Source organism: Sus scrofa, chromosome 14 (assembly GCF_054392235.1).
Source record: "Sus scrofa isolate SSC_HxYL_T2T_F1_AM1 chromosome 14, Sscrofa_HxYL_maternal_Yorkshire_Landrace_v2.0, whole genome shotgun sequence".
Lineage (NCBI taxonomy): Eukaryota > Metazoa > Chordata > Mammalia > Artiodactyla > Suidae > Sus > Sus scrofa.
This window is the reverse complement of record NC_139396.1, coordinates 59,995,356-60,008,631: the sequence shown is the minus strand read 5'-3', so window position 1 is coordinate 60,008,631 and position 13,276 is coordinate 59,995,356. Positions and strand designations below refer to the sequence as shown.

The window sequence follows — 13,276 nt, the reverse complement described above, 5'->3', positions numbered from 1 at the left end:
CTGAAACAGTTTGGATAGAATCATGACTCAAACCCTAGCTCTTCTGATTCCACATCTCTCATTGAACACAAACTTTTCCCCCGTGCTTAAAAGACTGTGAAATGAAAATATAGGTAGTTCCCATTGTGGCTCAGGGAGTTAAGAACCCGACTAGGATCCATAAGGATGTGGGTTCAATCCCTGGCCTCACTTGGTGGGCTAAGGATCCAGCATTGCCACAAGCTGCAGTGTGGGTCACAGATGTGGCTTGCATCCAGTGTTGCTGCAGCTGTGGTGTAGGCTGGCAGCTGCAGCTCTGATTCGACCCCTAGCCTGGGAACTTCTGTTTGCATCAGGTGCGGCCCTAAAAAAGCCCCAGCAAACCAGGTACTATAGTACATGGGTCTGCATACAAGCGGACCCATGCAGTTCAAAGCAGTGCTGTTCAAGGGTCAGCTGTACTCGGTTTCCTCCACTGTGGATTGGTGACACTCATCTCAGTCCCCTTAGGTGACAGGGAGATAAAACACCATGGTGAGTGTCACATACCTAGGGGAGTACCTAGGATTAAGTTTTCCATGTATGTTAGATAGATGCTAAGTCTGGAGCGGGGAGAGGCGGGGAGGGCGCAATTTTACTTGCTTTTACTCTTCTGTATTGCTGGGGAATTTTTCAACAACTGCATGTAGTGTGTGTGTGTGTGTATAAAACTGCATGTAGTGTGTGTGTGTGTGTGTGTGTGTGTGTGTATAAAACATATCCTAGGGATGTCATGACAAATTACTGCATACTAGGTGGCTTATAACATCTTACTTCCAAAAGTCCCTCCCTGGCCCCTAACAATGGGCCCTCAAACATGGACTTGACTGTTGGTTGCAGTGACCCAGCCTCTCTCCCGGTCTCCCCTCCACAGCTGGAGCCGGATGGACTGTTGGTGTGGGTTCTGGCCGGTGCCCTGGGCCTCAGCCTCGTCTGTTCCCTGGTCTCGGTCCCGCTGCAGTGCTTCCAGCTGAACAAAGTCTACGGCTGCTGCCTGCTCCTCTTCTACTTGACTTTCCTCGTCGTGGCCCTGCTCACCGAATTTGGAGTGATTCACTTGAAAAGTGTGTGAGTGACGCTGTGGCGGGGGTCCGCCTGCTGGTCGGGAAGTGTAACTTCAGGGGGCGAGAATGGAGGATGAGGCGCCTTCAGTAGGGCCTGCCTGACCGTGCGTGGCCGTGGCCATGAACGTGAACATGGTGAGGGCTCTGCGGGGCCACGCTCTCTGCCAGAGCTTCCAGTCGCCGAGGTGTGTAGCGAGCATGGCTAAACCTTGTTTCTGGGACTGTGGAGGCTGGGCCTCCCTGTGGACAAACTTCCAAACAAAACGTAGAAGACTTGCTGTGTTACCTCCAGAGCCCCTCTTGAAAGTTGGGGTCTGGGGCGTAGGGGATGACTGGGCACCTTCCAGGCTGGGGTTGGAAGACTCCAAAGAGCTCAGGGCCAGAGGCCCCGGCACCTCCCTCTAGTCACCCCTCGCTGCCTTCCTGCCTTCCTGCCTCTTCTCAGGGCTCAAAGGGCTGCCAAACCCGAGTTTAGGGAGTCAGGCTGACTTGGACCCGGCAGACAGAACATCTTGTGTGCGGTGGGCCTTGGGCTGCCGCGGGCTTAGTTCTAGAGCCACACTGTCCAACAGAAGTAGAATGTGAGACATATGCCTGATTTTGAATCTTCTAGTCGTCATGTTAATAAAGCCAAATGCAAAAGGTGAAATCAGGGATAATATATATTGCTCCAAAATAGCAGCCATGGTACTGGCCCATTAGTGGCTGCCATATCAGACGGCACAACTCTAGACTCTGCCTCTAGAAGTGTCTGCTGGCTTCAGAGGTTTCCCCAGCTGCAAAACAGGAGTTAGTCCGTGCCCTGTGCCTACCTCAGGGGAGCCCTGGGCTGGGGTCCCCAGGCCTGCAAGCTCCTGGGAGGGGTGGTGAGCGCCCCATAGTGCCTTCCTGCTGTCAGTCTGTGACCCGCCTTTGCAATATTGCAGCTCTTGCATTTGCTTGATGCCTTAATGCCGGCAGTAAAGGGATTCAACTGTCTTTTTCCAATGAAAAAATTAAATATTTCAAATATGCAGAAAAGAACATACTCTCAACTGTTATCAGTTCTTAACCTGGGCCAGGTGATGAGTGGTTGGGTCCAGAGCCAAAGGCCCTTGAGCCTGACAGATCTGGGCTTTGTGGAAGGGCTGAGCGGGGTTGAGAACGGCCCCAGCTCGGTCCTCTCCCTCTTCCCTCTGGTCTTGGAAGCCCCCGAAGGGCCTGGTGGAAGGTATGAGGCAGCAGCCATATGTACAAAGCAGAGACTCTTTTATTAATATGCCAGAAATCTGGAGCCGTGGTGGGTTTTCTAGGTAACAAATCACCGATGTACAAAACCTTACAGCGTCGCTCCTGCTATCTGTACAAAATGATTGTCGCGTGGTGTGGAGTAAGGCTGGGGCGGGGGGGTGGGAGGGAAGCAAGGAGGAGGGGCCAGATGGCATCCCCTCTAAAGTGGGGCAGGGGCATAGGGCCATTGCTGCCACTGCTGGGTGGTGTGACCCAGAGCAAGTCGTGAGTCTCACCTTGGTTTCATTCAGCTGATGTGGAAGGCGAGAGGGCCGCTGGGCTGGGCATCCCGGGGTCCCACAGAGCTCACAGCCCTGGGGGGACACCTGTTTCCTGCTTGACGGCCTGTGTGCAAGTTGCAGGGTGAACCTGAGGAGGCTCCCACCCAGTGACCCCTCGAGGGCAGCTGTCTTTAGGCTCAGTGATGGGGACTCCCACCGGTGGCTGGAGTCTGGTCCATCAGCACTGCTGCCACTTGGTCTTCGTCTCATCCCTGGCTAGAAACAGATCCTTTCTCAGGACAGCGTTGGAAGGCCTGGGAGAGATCCCACCCTTCCCAGTACTGGCCTTTATCCCAACGTGGGAGAGGATGAACTCAATCTCTCTGGCACCCCTCCCAGGTTTCAGCCTCCTACGGGCAAAGGAAGGGATGAGAACAAGGTGCAGGCGCTGAGGTTGGGGACTCACGCACTTCTCTAGAGGCCGCCCCCGGATTCCTGCTTCCGAAATGCCCATTTCAGTACACAAAGGCTAAAAGGCACCCAGTTGTGCAAATAAAGTTCCTTCTCTGGAGAGGGGATGGGGTTCTGGCCCTGGTGCCGAGCTGCCCCCATGGCTGCTGGCCCTCCTGAGACAGAGGACAAAGTCCAGTCCTGGTTCCCTTTGGGAATCTCAGTGGTTCTTAAATGATTTGTTGTCTCCCCAAAGGGCTGTGCTTTAAAAACAAAAATGCCCACTACCTCTCCCCTGGTAAGGGGCAGAGCTGTGCTGTGCTGGCTCCAGGATCACCCCTCTGAGGCTGCAGTTTGGAGTGGAGATGGGGGGGACCCTGTCTGTTTGGGAAGAGGATACAGCGAGGGGGAGTCAGCCCGCCTGTTCCTCCTTCCTAAGTCACAGAGGCAGAGAAGGCAGCTCAAAGCTGGGGTTGGGACAGGATGGCCAGCGGGGACTGCGTCCCCTGCCCTCTCCTCCCTCCCTGCCCCCTGCTCGGCTTGCAGCCTAGAGGAGCTGAGCCACAGCCCCCTCTGCTTACCCTGCTGCCACTGCCACCACCAGCACCACTCACCAGGGCGGCCAACCCTGACAGCCTGCTGTGGATTCAAGCAGCAGCCCTTTCCTGATCACACACCGATCTCGGAGCACTCCCCTGAGGCCCCTGGGGAACTTGGGCAACCGAAAGGCCACCTGAACCCACTCCCAGGAGTGGTCAAGTCCAAGGAGGGGGCTGCTCAAGGTGAGGTGGGGAGCTGGCCAAGGGGACCCACAGGTTCAGCCACAGGGCAGCGTGGACGGCCCGCGGTCAGCGTCAACACTTTGTTCCCGTTTCCAGCAAATACACACACACCAAGGACCTGCTATTGGCTTTAGCAGAATCCTGAATTAACCAAAATGTCTTTTTGCTTGAACAGGACAATCCCAAGGCAAAGGAATTTAAGGAGAAAGCCCATTTCAGGGAGGGAGCCATTGGCCTGGCCTTGTGCCTATTCTCCTCCTCCCGCTGGGCTGTGAGTCCAAACGCCATTTCAGGAGGATTTTCAGCAACAAGGGCTGAAACCAAAAGAAGGGTGGGCGAGAAGGCTCGTGGAGCCAGGACACAGCATCTCTTGCTGCCCAGCACTGAGATCTGACCATGTGGAATAACCACAGCCCTGGATTACTTGTTCTGGTAGGTGCCAGGTATGCCCTATGACATTATCACAGAGATAGAAATGCCAACCTGAAGATGTGGGCTCTTTCCTTCCTAAGTGGCTTTGTCCCCAAAGCAGGACACAGAAACCCAAGGACCTGGGCTGCAGGGAAGGTTAGTGGGGAAGCTAGCTGTCAGCTGGGGCAGGTTCTGGAAGCAGCGTCAGGAAGACGGTGTGGATCTGGCTTGGGGACGCTGGCCTACTTTGAAGGCAAGCCCTGCAGAGACCAGCAGAATCTATTCAAGTGCTCTGGTGAAGGGGCCTTCTGGAGCTTTCCATGTTAAGAAGAGCTCCTAGTGGCTTGACCCCCGTCCCCAAATGAAATTGATTTCTGGGGTTAACAGGGCAAGGTAGTTAAAAGCCAACCCCAACTCGTCTGTCTTTTCTTCTACATATAAATATGTGCATATATATGAATATGTGTATATATATATATAATATATGCTATACATACATATACACACACATTATTTTGATACATCGTAGTAAAATAATACTATTGTTATTGCATAGAAGAGATGGCTTTTGCAGGCTAGAGTTAGGTGATGGTCTGGGAGCGCTGGCGGCTGCCTGGAGGCTGCTGGGTGGTGGGGACCACACAGCCGCTGAGCTGTCGCTGCTGTTCTTCCTGCTTCTGGGCATGTTCCTCGTACCACTCCTAAAGCAGAGAGCAGACAGGGTGCTGAGCGCAGCCTGATGGGACCACCCATGCTGGGCAGGGCTGTGACCCCCGCCCAGCACACAGTGGGCAGCAGGAGGAAGCCTCAGCCAAGGAGGCAGGGCCGCCAGTCCCAACCAGCTGGGACCAAACAGCCCCTCACGCCCACACCTGAATATGGCCCTAAATAGAAAAATTATGGTGCCATTGTTCCCTTTTGAATTTGGTTTGCAAAATTCCTTGTCAAGGTAGTAATTAGCACCTCTGTGAACACAATCTGGGTTGTTCATAAAGGGAGGATCCCGACTCCCTGAGTTATCCCTTTTGAGCTGGACAGAAACTGTATCCTCATTTTACCCCCGGGACAGCTGATGCTCAAGGGTTGTTTAAAGTTGTACGAGGCCTGCGTGTCTCTCCCAGCTCCCTCATTGCTTTTGCTGCCCTTCAAACAGGCTGCGAGGGCATTTGGAAAAAAACCAAACAGTTCACTCACCTAAGATTATTATTATTATTATTATTATTATATTATCTGACATCTTCAGGGATGGAGGTATTCAGGTAATTGAGAAATTATTTTTTTGTCTTTTTGGTCTTTTTAGGGCTGCACCCATGGCATACGGAGGTTCCCAGGCTAAGGGTCAAATTGGAGCTGCAGCTGCTGGCCTACACCACAGCCACAGCAATGCAGGATCTGAGATGTATCTACGACCTACACCACAGCTCACGGCAACACCAGATCCTTAACCTACTGAGCGAGGCCAGAGATTGAACCTGTGTCCTCATGGATGCTAGTTAGGCTCATTAACTGCTAAGCCACCGTGGGAACTCCCAGGTAATTAAGAAATTGAAAAAATTAGCCCTAGGTTTTTAAAGAGTCGAAATCGCAAACTTTAGAGTTTAAAAAATATTGAGGTGGCCTAGTTCTGTGCCCCCTCTTTATACAGATGGGGAAGCTGAGGCTGGGCATGGGCGGACAGGGAGAGGCCAGGACAGCGCCTGAGCTCACATCCAGTGCTTTGTGAGGCAGGGACTGACTGTCCCCCTTTTGCAGGTGTGGGTGGGCTGAGTGACTTGCCCAAGGTTACAGAGCCTGGAATCAACCCAGGTTTTATGACACCAAAGCTCAGAGTAGTTCCTTTATCTGTGACACCAAGTGCGGGGAGCCCCAGGTATCCGCCCACACCCCTTGTGTTTTCATAGAGAATGTGCGAGTCATGTGAGGGGACTGCAGCCTTTCGGGCATGGACACTGGTCCTCCCTGTCCCAGGGAAACAAGGGTCCAGCCTGCAACCAGCATAGGCTCAATGGCTGGCGAGGGACCCTGAACAGACAGGTGGCCCATGGTCCGTAGGCTCCGTCTGGAGTGCAGAGTGCCAGCCACATGGTGCTTTGTAAACTACTTCACTCAGCTACCAAAGTGGAAGGATGGGGAGATTTTGCAAAACAACATCTTACCCTTAAGAGGCACAGCGGGCCCTTGCTCCTATCGAGCAGCGTTTGGTTGGACGTGGGAAGGGCCACCCTCTTTGAAGAGGCTGGTCCTGGCCAGCTGGCCAGGGGCCCCACGCTCCCCCTGCCCAGTATGGCTCCTGTTTTCTTTGTGGTTCTGGCTCAGAGTAGGAGCATGAGATGAAGTTCAGTGACTTGTGTAAAACTGGACAGGGGGGCTGCCTGCATTGGGAAACACTTCAAGGGTTCAAGGCTGAACCCTAAAGCCCCCCAACCCCACCTGAGTCCCAGGCACCACCGGTAGTGGTCCCCATGGCCGACTGCACAGCTCCCCTAACAACTGAAGATGGGGACCGGAGAGGAGCCCCCGCTCAGCAGTGGGGAGGACCACTGTCCCAGCAGCAAGGTCAGGGGTGCTCTTACCTGAATCTCCTCTTGGTACATCTTTAGGCTCAGATCGCTTTTGGTCCTTGACCTCCGTCCCAGAAACACCAGGGCATTTTGCTGGACAGGAACAGAAAAAGGCTTCAGGGACTGGCCCGAGGCAGAGCCCTGGCGCCAGGCCTCGGTGGGCCCCACCTGCTCCTCTGGCTTGTGCATTGGTGTTCCACCCCCTAAGAAGTGTCACCCAAGACCTGAGGGGATGGGCAGTGGGGGAGGGACTGCACTAAGCTATGACCTGCCGCCTCCATAGGATGAGACCCTGCCTCTCCCACCTCGTATCTCTCCATCTGGGAAAGGATCTTGAGTAGCTGCGTGATGTCCGAGGTGGCTCCCCGTGCTTCTCGGTAGAGCTTCAGGACAGCAACCAGCTCATCTTTGGAGAGTTCCTTCTCCAGGGTGATGCCGCCGTCAACTGCAGCAGGGGAGGGTGGCGGTGGGAAGGAGCCTGGGTTCAGAGCCCCCACTCTGGCTTGGTCTGGTTTAGCCATCCTCCCTGCTGCTAAAGGTTCCCTCTCCAAGTAAAACGCTGGCTCAGCACGACACGCACCCTCCCAACCCTCCCCCCCAACACACACCCACTGCTGGGGATGTCAGGGGCACTGGTCAGGCCAGCAGCTTACAGGGGACAGAGGGTTTCAAGAGGGGGGCTCTGAGCAAAGAGAAAATGATCGAGTGCTCTGAGAGGATAGAGATAAGAGATCTAGAAAGATGAGTCCGATGGGCAAGCTGAATGGCCAGAAGACTGGACAGCTAAAAAGCTGACCGCTGGACAGACACACGAGCAGCAGGCAGCACATGCCCCCCGGCCCTCGCACGGACCTTCTGAGTCCTGGTTCTTGCGGCTGTAGTTCATTCGGAAGACGAAGGCTTCGAGGATGAAGGCGACGATGATCGTCATCACCACCTGGCCAGGCACAGAGAAGGGGGAAGAGAGAGGAGGGCGTGGCGGGGAGCTGCTGTGCGGCCCCAGAGCCTGGTCAGATGTGTCCCTAGCCCCTGCTCCCTGAGCTGCCACCCAGGGAGTGGGGATGGCTGGAGGCTTTGAAGACGGGAGATGGGGCGCCCTGCAGCTCAGACCTACCATGGTCACGATGTAGAAGGTCATGAAGTAGAGGCGGCTCCAGTGCGAGGTCTGAGAGGTGACGCCTTCCTGGAGGGGGAGGAGGGCAGGCAGTGGGCAAGCGCCTGGGGCGGGGCCCGGTCACCGTCTACGGGGGCCACAGAGAGGCCCCTGCTCTTTAGAGACCCCTCCCGCTTTGCCTTCCCTTGGGGGGACAAAGGAGGTGGATCTCACTCCCGTGGGCCTCAAAATTCCTCTGTGCTCCTAAGGCCTGACGGTCCCCAGGACGAACAGTGCAGGATAGCCTTTGGAAGAGTCTAAGGATGGGGAAAAAGAACCACCAACCAACCCTGCCACCCTGTTTCTTGATTGAAAAGTTTCTACCACAGAGGTGGCAGAAGGACAGAGACCCAGAGGCTAAATGGCCTCTCCTGGCTGCTAGGGGTTGGGTGGACAGGGTGGCTCCTGGGACTCAGGCCATACTGTAGCCTCCCCGGAGAACCCTGCCCCCCGTGGGGAATGGGAAGACCAATGCACCCCATGCTGGACAAAGGGAGAGCCAAGGCTGGCCTCAGAGAGCGGTGGAAAGATGCCCCCAGGAGCTGACGGCGGCCCTTACCATGATGATGTACCAGTTGTTGACAACTGTCAGCTCAAACAAGGTCACTGCCAAAAGGAAGGAAGAAACAGACATGTCTCGATCACACCTGCTTTCACAAAGTGAGTTTCAGGTGGCCTCTCTCCACCTATCCTGGGGGCTGTGCACCTGTCTGTCCGCTTGGGCTGTGAGCTCCAGAAAGAGCAGCCCAGGCCCATCCCTGGGTGCCCGCCTTCCAGGGAGTGCTGCCATCTTGGCCTGTCCCCTAAAAGGCACATCCCTTGCCTCAGCGGCTCATGATGGATCAGGGCTGGGTGGGGATACTGGATCAAGAGCCCCCAGACCTTCCTCGGTGTAGATCTGGGGTATCATGGTGGGGAGGTCCCTTCCTCTTGAGAAGCTGTGACTGGAAGGACCCCTTCCCTCCGTGCCCCCGGCCTCCCAGCCTCTCCATGGAACCGAGAAGCAGAGCTCTCTCTGTGGGCCTGGCCCAGGTCATGCAGGGCACTGTGGCCGGCTGGCATGGCTGGGTCCCATCCTGTGACTGTAGGGTATGACAAAGGGAGGTTCCCTAGCATCAGGCTGCACCCTCTCCCAGCCAAGCAGGAAGTTCTTCTGCTTTCCAACACTGAACAAGCGATGGGAAAAGCAGTACAACCTGGTGGCCACGTGAGCCCTGGGGCCTGGCCTGTACCCCCGAAGCTGGGCAAACCTCCATCAGGGCCGGAGAGGACTCGAGGAAGTGTGGCAAAGAGCTTGGGAGTGGAGGCCTCGGACAGCTCTACCCACCCCACCTGGGACCTGTGGTGACAAAGGCGGCATGCCTGCCCGGGGTTCCTGCACTCACCGAAGCTGTTCAGGATGTTGTCAAAGTTATTAAGATAGTAGTAACCTTCCTCTACGACGGTCCTGTTGCCCATGGTGCGATTGAGCCAGCGGTAGGCATCTGCCACGGTGCTCGTGCTGGCCGGGGGGACAGGGGGTGGAAGGGAAAGTCACAAGACAAAGGGTCACCTCGACAGAGGACAGAAAGTTTAACCAAACTGAGGTCTAGCCGGGGAGTGTCGGTCCTGGCCCGGCCCCCAGGCCAGCTCTCTTACCCATCTTCCTGACTCGAGGGGAGCCCCCAGGATCCTGCTGGAAACCCCCAGACTTGCTGCCTCCCCCATCCAGTTCCACTGGGCATCTCTCTGCTGCCAGCCAGGCCTTCTTCCTCTCAGTGGCCCAAGGGAGGTGCAGGGGTTGGGGGGTGAGGTGGGGGTGGCAGAGCCTCCTCTGGACAGCCGCCCCCACCAGTCTGGGATTTGCCTGGAGGCCGGGTGCCAACAGCAACCCTGGAGAGGGTCCGCTCCGCGTGGGGCTTTCCCCAGCACGGGGCCTGAGAGTTCTTTCCTGTTCTGATCGGTTGCCCCTGTCCTGAGAGCTTATTTTCTACGTTTCTTACAACCCTTTGTGGCTGCTGCATTCGCGCTGATGTTTTGATAAGTCTGGTCCTTGGGCCCCCTGGGAGCCTGTTCAGAAGGCAGAGTCCTGGACCTCTGCCCTGTGTCAGCCACATAGGGTAGGGTTTGGAGTGTGCACTTTACAGCAGCAGTTGCCCTGGTGCCTGAAGGTCTGGGACCCACTGCTATAGGGTTGAGCTCAGCCCGGCACTCAAAGCAGCGACCCGAGTATCTGGGAACTTCATCAGCGCCTGAGGCCATGAGGACCAATTTGAAAAGAACACTGGGAGTTCCCATGGTGGCGCGGTGGAAATGAATCCGACTAGGAACCATGAGGTTGCAGGTTCGATCCCTGGCCTTGCTCAGTGGGTTAAGGATCCAGCGTTGCCGTGAGTTGTGTAGGTCGCAGACAAGGCTTGGATCTGGCGTGGCTGTGGCTCTGAAGTAAGCCGGTGGCTACAGCTCCAATTAGACCCGTAGCCTGGGAACCTCCATATGCCGCAGGTGCAGCCCTAAAAATAAATAAATAAATAAAATAAAATAAAATAAAATAAAGAGAATGCCGGATGGAGAGTGAATGGCAGAGCACTGGGGTTTCACCGTGAGGGCTTAGGACAGAGGGAGAGGGTGAGGTGATGGAGGCTGGTTGGAGAGTGGCTCCGAGTCCCTGCCCAGGGGATCAGGCAATGTGCTCAGATGTCCTCACGACAGAGGCCCCTCTGCTTCCAGGCCCCTCCCCTAGCTACTGACTGAATTAATAGGCCCTGGAAGCAGGGCCTATTAATTAAATCAATTTATTTTAGTTAATTAATTATTAATTAAAGGGCACTGCGGCTTGGAGAAGCAGGTTCCCAAGGACCCTGAGGCCGAGGGCCGAGGGCTCAGAGGTCAGTGTGCCAGTCCTGGCTCAGCTGCTCTGGAAAGGCCAGCTGCCTAGGGCTGGGGGCCCCGATGCGTACTCACTTGCAGCAGTTGGGGTAGAGGATTCCGCAGAAGAATTCCATGCCCACGATGGCGAAGGAGTAGTAAAAGGTGAGCAGGGTGAGGCCCAGGCTGGGGAGGAGGGGCAGAAGGGAGAGGGTGATGGAGGGCCGGGCAGGAGAGGCCAGCTCGCCCGGCAGCCCTGGCCTCCTGAGACCCCTGCGCTGACCGCTGGAGAGGCATGCCCCTAGCCGGGTCCACCAGCTGGAAAGTGCCTGCAGGGGAGGGGCCTCGTGACTCAGGTCTGGGGTCAAAAACGGTGCGCATCAGGACTCTAGTACCAGACGCCCCTCTACCAGCAATTCACCCCTTACCTGTGAAGGTAGACTCACAGGTGACCCTTACCTGTGAACGCAGACACAGGTGGTGAGTGAGTTGACAGCTCCCTGCCCTCCCTACTAAATATTTCAGACAGGTCAGTGGAGAAAAGTGGAGCCAGGGAGACCCTTGGTGGTCAGGAGAGCTCGGTCTCCGTGAAGACCTGTCAGACCCTCGATTTCCATCCTTTCCGGGACTCCTCCTTGCCCTCCCATGACCACCCAGCGGCCCTCCCCGAGGCGGGCACAAGCTTCACGACACCTGGCCCTGGGGGCCAAGAGGCAGGGCAGTACCTGGCCATGCGGGGCAGCAGCTCAAACATGGTGTCCAGCACGTTGCGGTAACGCTTCTTCAATTTAAACAACCTGAGGGAGAAAAGAGGGCCAGGCCACTTATAAGTGCCGGGCGTGGCCGCAGCCCCGCCATCCACAGCTCCAGGAGGGGCCAGACAGACCTGGCGCATCTCTGCCCCCAAAGGCCTACTTCTTTCAGAGCCGCCAGCCTGGCACCTGGCTCAGGCAAGCGGCACCCTGGGAAGGGACAGTGGCAGTGCCAGGCCTACAGGGCTGGACGGGCCCCTCCCTGAGGGGGTGTCGGGCAGGCCTCGGGTGCGGTGCAGCGGCTGTTTGCCACGGCTTACGCATGAAGCGGGAGGCTCAGAGCAGGGTGAGGCCTTGCCCGAGATGATGCACCAACCCTGGGAAGAGGGGAGAAGGCTGCGCCCCAGAGAAGCGGGGAGGGGGTAGCCCCTCCTGGGTAAGAAAGGGCGACCCCACCCCCACCTCACCTCTCAGGAAGGGTGGGAAGGAGTGAGAAATGTGAGTGGGGTTGTAGCCGGACATCCTAGAGGAAAACCAGCTTCGGAGGACACCAAGAGATCCCCAACTAGAAAGGGCCACCACCATCCAGGCCTTTCTACATGTTTTTACTGATATCCTGCAGTGGTCCCTGGCAGAAAGCTGAGACCAAATGAGGATTTTTCTTTTTGTCTTTTTAGGGCCACACCCACAGCATAAGGAGGTTCCCAGGCTAGAGGTCCAGTTGGAGCTGTAGCTGCCGGCCTACACCATGGCCACAGCAATGCGAGATACAAGCCATGTCTGCAACCTACACCACAGCTCACGGTAACGCCAGATCCTTAACCCACTGAGCGAGGCCAAGGATCAAACCTGCAACCTCATGGATCCCAGTTGGGTTCGTTAACCAGGCCATGACGGGAACTCCCAAGTGAGGGTTTTTCTTGACAAGCAACTACGCCAGAAAAGCATGGTTGGGGTGCAGTGGGTTCCCCAAAGTCTCTTTGGACCCTCAGAGGCTGTGGCACTCCGGTTTATGACCCTGAACACATGGGTTTCTGTGGGTGCAGCCAAACTAGCACAGGCCAAGTTCACCTGAGCCATGTTTCCTTCCCATAGTCAGAGGCAACTGGTCCCCAGATGCAAGGATGCAGGCAGTCTGCACGCCTGCACAGGTGGAGACAATGCCCCCACCCCCAGTGCTCCAGCAGGGGACGTGCCACCTCTGACACCAAGCCTGTGGGCCTCCTGGCTCCTTCTGGTCATTCCCTGGACCACTCCAAAGGCACCCTCTGCACACCCCCACCACCCACCGCCCACCACTCCCAACCCCAGCCCTGCCCTGTCACCTCAGCAGCTGGAGGGGACGCAGGACCACTATGAAGTAGAAGGGCTCCATGTTGAAGGCCAGAGCCAGCAGCCCCAGGAAGGCGAATGCTGTGACAGAGAAGTCGAACCTGGGAAGGAGGGGGAGAAGCCACTGTTTTTTTGTTTGTTTTTTTTTTTTTGTCTTTTTTGTTGTTGTTATTGTTGTTGTTGTTGTTGTTGCTATTTCTTGGGCCGCTCTGCGGCATATGGAGGTTCCCAGGCTAGGGGTCCAATCGGAGCTATAGCCACCGGCCTACGCCAGAGCCACAGCAACGCGGGATCCGAGCCACGTCTGCAACCTACACCACAGCTCACGGCAACGCCAGATCCTTAACCCACTGAGCAAGGGCAGGGACCGAACCCGAAACCTCATGGTTCCTAGTTGGATTCGTTAACCACTGCGC

At 56.2% G+C, this 13,276-nt stretch overlaps 2 protein-coding genes across 9 annotated transcripts in view; one reads left to right on the top strand and one right to left on the bottom strand.

Annotated features, from left to right (window-relative positions):
- The window catches only part of SLC8B1 (solute carrier family 8 member B1), a 34,595-nt gene extending 32,493 nt beyond the window's left edge, over positions 1-2,102 (top strand). For all 5 annotated transcript variants that reach the window (XM_084995507.1, XM_084995510.1, XM_084995509.1 and 2 more), the window contains one exon: positions 893-2,102. In XM_084995507.1, coding sequence (XP_084851633.1) covers positions 893-1,173 — 281 coding nt within the window. In that variant the 3' untranslated portion in view covers positions 1,174-2,102. The remainder of the gene's footprint in view (positions 1-892) is intronic.
- A 211-nt stretch (positions 2,103-2,313) lies between these two features.
- Positions 2,314-13,276, bottom strand: part of TPCN1 (two pore segment channel 1) — a 74,368-nt gene continuing 63,405 nt past the window's right edge. For 2 of the 4 annotated variants that reach the window (XR_014826913.1, XR_014826912.1), the window contains 11 exons: positions 12,854-12,961; positions 11,502-11,573; positions 11,205-11,235; positions 10,873-10,962; positions 9,315-9,430; positions 8,489-8,535; positions 7,891-7,959; positions 7,629-7,713; positions 7,082-7,221; positions 6,789-6,869; positions 2,314-4,916 (listed from right to left, as the gene is read on the bottom strand). Coding sequence is in view for 2 of the 4 variants with exons in the window: in XM_021073264.2 (XP_020928923.1) it covers positions 4,797-4,916; positions 6,789-6,869; positions 7,082-7,221; positions 7,629-7,713; positions 7,891-7,959; positions 8,489-8,535; positions 9,315-9,430; positions 10,873-10,962; positions 11,502-11,573; positions 12,854-12,961 (928 nt within the window). In the remaining 2 variants the exon portion in view is untranslated. The remainder of the gene's footprint in view (positions 4,917-6,788; positions 6,870-7,081; positions 7,222-7,628; positions 7,714-7,890; positions 7,960-8,488; positions 8,536-9,314; positions 9,431-10,872; positions 10,963-11,204; positions 11,236-11,501; positions 11,574-12,853; positions 12,962-13,276) is intronic. The other 2 variants (XM_021073264.2, XM_021073265.2) reach the window with 1 other exon arrangement.